This window comes from Mastomys coucha, unplaced genomic scaffold (genome assembly GCF_008632895.1).
Source record: "Mastomys coucha isolate ucsf_1 unplaced genomic scaffold, UCSF_Mcou_1 pScaffold15, whole genome shotgun sequence".
Taxonomy (NCBI): Eukaryota; Metazoa; Chordata; class Mammalia; order Rodentia; family Muridae; genus Mastomys; species Mastomys coucha.
In genome coordinates this window covers 91,549,168-91,553,730 of record NW_022196897.1, presented here as the reverse complement: position 1 = coordinate 91,553,730, position 4,563 = coordinate 91,549,168, and the positions used below count along the sequence as shown (strand labels likewise).

The 4,563-nt window shown below is 41.6% G+C and overlaps 1 protein-coding gene across 2 annotated transcripts in view; it reads right to left on the bottom strand.

Annotated features, from left to right (window-relative positions):
• The window catches only part of LOC116090602 (doublecortin domain-containing protein 1-like), a 28,017-nt gene that overhangs the window by 4,089 nt on the left and 19,365 nt on the right, over window positions 1–4,563 (bottom strand). Inside the window, exon 3 of one of the 2 annotated variants that reach the window (XM_031371281.1) lies at window positions 161–423. The exons of the other annotated variant lie outside the window; for it this stretch is intronic. Within the exon in view, the coding sequence (XP_031227141.1) occupies window positions 161–423 (263 nt within the window). The remainder of the gene's footprint in view (window positions 1–160; window positions 424–4,563) is intronic. 2 annotated transcript variants of the gene reach the window in all.

The following is a 4,563-nucleotide window of genomic DNA, read 5'->3' as shown; positions in this document are numbered from 1 at the left end:
AACAAAAAAAAACCTCCAATAACAATAGAAAACAGAACCCAAACCCAAATGATATGCTATGTTTTAATGTCTGAAATGGTCAATGGGATCACTATAAATTCTGCTCAAATAAAAGAGCTTCAGCAGTTGGTTAAAAAGAACAGTGAGTGCCTTTGATTACCTCGGCTGACCCACTGGCATGCTGACAGCTCTGTTTCTCTTGGACGCCCACATAAAACAAGAATTGTTTTTACTCTTGGATTTGTAGCTATCTGGATTTGATGGTTCCTCCTGGCTGTGATCTGTTTGATGTGTAGAACAATCCTGAAGGCTTGACCCTTCTGATACAGCCGCTGAATGTGAAAGTTGGTTGGGGCCAAACTGAAGCTGCAAACAACCGTCAGTAGTTTTAATAACTGCTTTTGCCTGGTTTGACATAAACTCCTAAAAAGAAACACGGTGTGGAAGAGTACAATGGAGCCATTGTAATAAGTTATTAACATCTACCACGTAACAAGTGCTACTCGGCCAGGATTTTGAGGCTTGTAATACTCCCAGAGGGAAGGCAGTATTTTCAACTTCCCTTTACACTTTAGTGGAAACTAAGAAAGATTAAGTAAATGAACATGCCAACAGTAGAGACAGGGTAGAAGTTTAGACTCAAGCCTGTCCTACCACTAAGCCTTGTTACTTTGTTTAGTTAAACTAAAGCTTAAAAAAAAAAAAAAGAATTTGCAATTTTATGATTTATATTATTAAGCATGAGCAATGTAAGTACCAGGAAATACACACACACACACACACACACACACACACACACACACACACACATATATGAGAGATGTAGTCCTTACATGGATAAAACTTGCAAACTATCCCTCAGTAGTGAATATATATTTAAGTATGCAAAATATATATTTAAATATTTTACAAGAACTGGTTTAGCATAGTTGATAGGCACTGCAGAGATGGCTCAGCAGTTAAGATCACTGGCTATTCTTCTAAAGGACTTTCATTAATATGGCAGCTTACAACCATCCATTCCAGAAGAGGAGGGCATCTTCTGACCTCTTGAGACACCAGGCATATGCGTGGTATACAGACATATAAACACACAAGATACATTTTCTAAAGAAAGGTGATTGAGCTGGTACCGGGATGACTTAGTTTATCCAGGATGCCTGGGTTCTGGAATTGAAAGTCACCTGTGTCTGAAAAACTGGAATAGACAGCTACTCATGTCCCAGTATTCCACAGGAATAAGTGGCATCAAGAGCAACAGGAATGTATAGTCACAGTGGTAAGACAGGTATAGGGTTTGCCAGTTCAATCAAGTTGGACAAGCTTCAGCATTCTTGAGAATGTCCAGCTGTGCGAGGATAAAGCACAGAAGATGCTATGGTCTTGCACAGGTCTAACGCTCCTTTAAGCCAGTCTCTCCTTTCTTCTGGAAGGACACTTGTATTAATCAGGGTTCTCTCTCTGTCTGTGTGTGTGTGTGTGTGTGTGTGTGTGTGTGTGTGTGTGTGTGTGTGTGTGTGTTTGTAGGCATGTGTATGATGATAGATAGATAGATAGATAGATAGATAGATAGATAGATAGATAGATACATGAAAAAGATTTATTAGAATATCTTACAGGCTGTAACAATGGCTGTCTACCAATGGAAGGTACTAGAATCCAGTTGTTTAGTCTACAAGGCTAGATGTCTCCGTTGGTTTCAGTACATACCAGAATTCCCAAAAAGTGGGCTCTAATGTCAGTGAAGCAATGGACTTGCTAGTGAGAGTGAGGGAAAGGCGGCAAAGAAAAAGCATGCTTGCTTCTTTTATATCCTTTATATAGGTTGCCAGCAGAAGATACTGCCCAGATTAAAGGTCAATTTTCCTACCTCAAAAATCTTGGTTAAATTGTGTAAATTTTCTACCTCATAGATGTGGATTAGAAGTGAATCTTCTCATTTTAAATAATTTAATTAAGAAAAAAATCCCTCACATGTATGGGATTTTAGTTAATTCGAGATGTAGTCAAGTTGACAACCTGCCAGAGTCCAGCTCTAGCTGCAGGTTCAGGTCCTGAGACAGGGAAGAGGAGTCGGTGAAAATGAAGACTCTGACCATCTGTTGACTTTCAAGCAAGTGGCCCTGAATAGTTTGAGTTGTCTTTATTTATACAATCCCAATCTATCTCATATTGGTTATTTTATTAAACGAAAGCATAACATCAGCACCACAAAAGCCGCATCATTCCAAAAAGCCCTCAATAGTTTCCCTTCCTCCTCACCCCCTCCGTTGGGCCAACCACCCATTCACCTTATTTTGTCCTACAAAGCACAATTTCGGCAAGCCAGAAATAAATGTCTAGCCAGGCATGTCCTGTAGACATGAGCATATGACTACTACCCAGCTAGTAGCAAATGCAGTTACACAGTTATGCAAGATGAGAGAACTAAACATTTGTGGGTGTGAGTCCAGTCACCAGATAGCACTTGCCTGCCATAATACTTTTCTAATTGCAGACAGAGATGTATTTATTGTACCAAGCAACCTTTCCTGACATGTACCTATCAATTCCTATATCATCTTTCTAAGAACCATTTTCAAGTCTCTGTTGATCAAACATAACGGTCCCCATTTTCTTTTTTCTTTTTTTTTTAAGATTTATTTATTTCATTTATAGGAGTACAATATAGCTGTCTCAGACACCAGAAGAGGGCATCGAATGGATCCTATTACAGATGGTTGTGAGACACCATGTGGTTGCTGGGAATCGAACTCAGGACCTCTGGAAGAGCAAGCAGCCAGTTCTCTTAACCGCTGAGCCACCTCTCTAGCTCAACTTCCCCATTTTCTAAGTCTCTGTGGATCAGACTAGCTTCCTCAGAGCAGTTACTTAAGCAGGTCTCCACAGCTCCAATGGCTTACTCAGTGTGACTGTAGTGGTTTCTCAAGGGCCATGATTACATGTCCCCAAATACCCAGTATTAATGGTCACATCTGGAGAACCGATAGAGGCAGAAAGAAGACAGGAGGCTTTTACCCCTCAAAAGAGTATTGAGAAAAAGTAGAATCATCCACAGGGCTTTCAACCTGAATGATCTAGGCCTTGCCCAGGACCGACAAAGTGAAACAAATTTTTCTGTGAGTACAGACATCACAGCGAAAGCAAGGAGAGCTCGTAACACATGTGATTTAGGGAATAAGCAGAGAGGCCACCAAATTTGCCACAGGTTCTTGCCAAGTGGGAAGGGGTCTCCAGGATCTTGCGCAGCAGAGTCCCATCGGTGAAGCACACATGTGCTGTTTCCTGCAGATGCTGAAGGGCCGCCGCCAACAACAAAGAACAGCTATCACAACACTGCATCTTTGGGGATTATGGACCAACATTATTTTCATCGAATTATGATTCTAGTACAGTAAAGAAGTAAATCATGGGACTGGTGAGATTGCTCAGAGGGTAAGAGCACCGACTGCTCTTCCGAAGGTCCTGAGTTCAAATCCCAGCAACAACATGGTGACTCACAACCACCCGTAATGAGATCTGAGGTCCTCTTCTGGTGCATCTAAAGACAGATACAGTATACTTATTTATAATAATAAATAAATCTTTGGGCTGGATCGAGCAGTGACTGAGCAAGCGGGGCCGACTGGAGCGAGCAGGGTTAATCAGAGCGAGCAGGGGTCCTAAAGTCAATACCCAACAACCAGATGGAGGCTCACAACTGTTTGTACAGCTACAGTGTGTACTCATATACATAAAATAAATAAATAAATCTTTGAAGAAAAAGAAGTAAGCCATATAATATTTGGTAAGTGATAAAATTCAATTACATTTAAATAAGTAGACTTGATTTTCTCTCAAGATTTGTGTCTAAAGGCAAAGAAAAGGTAGTTGAACTAATCATGGTGTCCCCAGTAGAGGAGTTAGAGAAAGGACTGAAGGTGCTGAAGGGGTTTGCAACCCCATCAGAGGAATAATACCAACCAGAGCTCCCAGGGTCTAAACCACCAACCAAGGAGTACACATGGAGGGACTCATGGCTCTCCCCATATATGTAGCAGAGGATGGTCTTGTTGGGCATCAATGGGAGAAGAGGCCTTTGGCTCCACAAAAGCTCCATGACCCAATGTAGTGGGTAGGGGCACACCCTCATAGAAGCAGGAGGATCGAGAATGGGATAGAGGGTTTCTGAGGGAGGAAATTGGGAAAGGGGATAACATTTGAAATGTAAATAAATAAAATATCCAGTAAAACAAAAAGATCAATAAAACTAAAAAAAGTATTATCTTGTATACAGTTGTAGTGGTTTGAAAGAAAATATTCCCCCCCATAGAGAGTAGTGGGAGGTGTAGCCCTGTTGAAGTAGGTGTGGCTTTGGTGGAGGAGGTGTGTCACTAGCAGGTGGTCTTCGAGGTCTCCGAAGCCCAAGCCAGTTCACTTCCTGCTGCCTGCTTATCTGGAAGTACAGCTCTGAGTCCCTTCACCAGCCCCAGGTCTGCCTGCACGCTGCCATGTTTCCTGCCATGATAATAGACTAAACCTCTGAATCTGTAAGCCAGACCCAATTAAATGTTTTCCTTTATA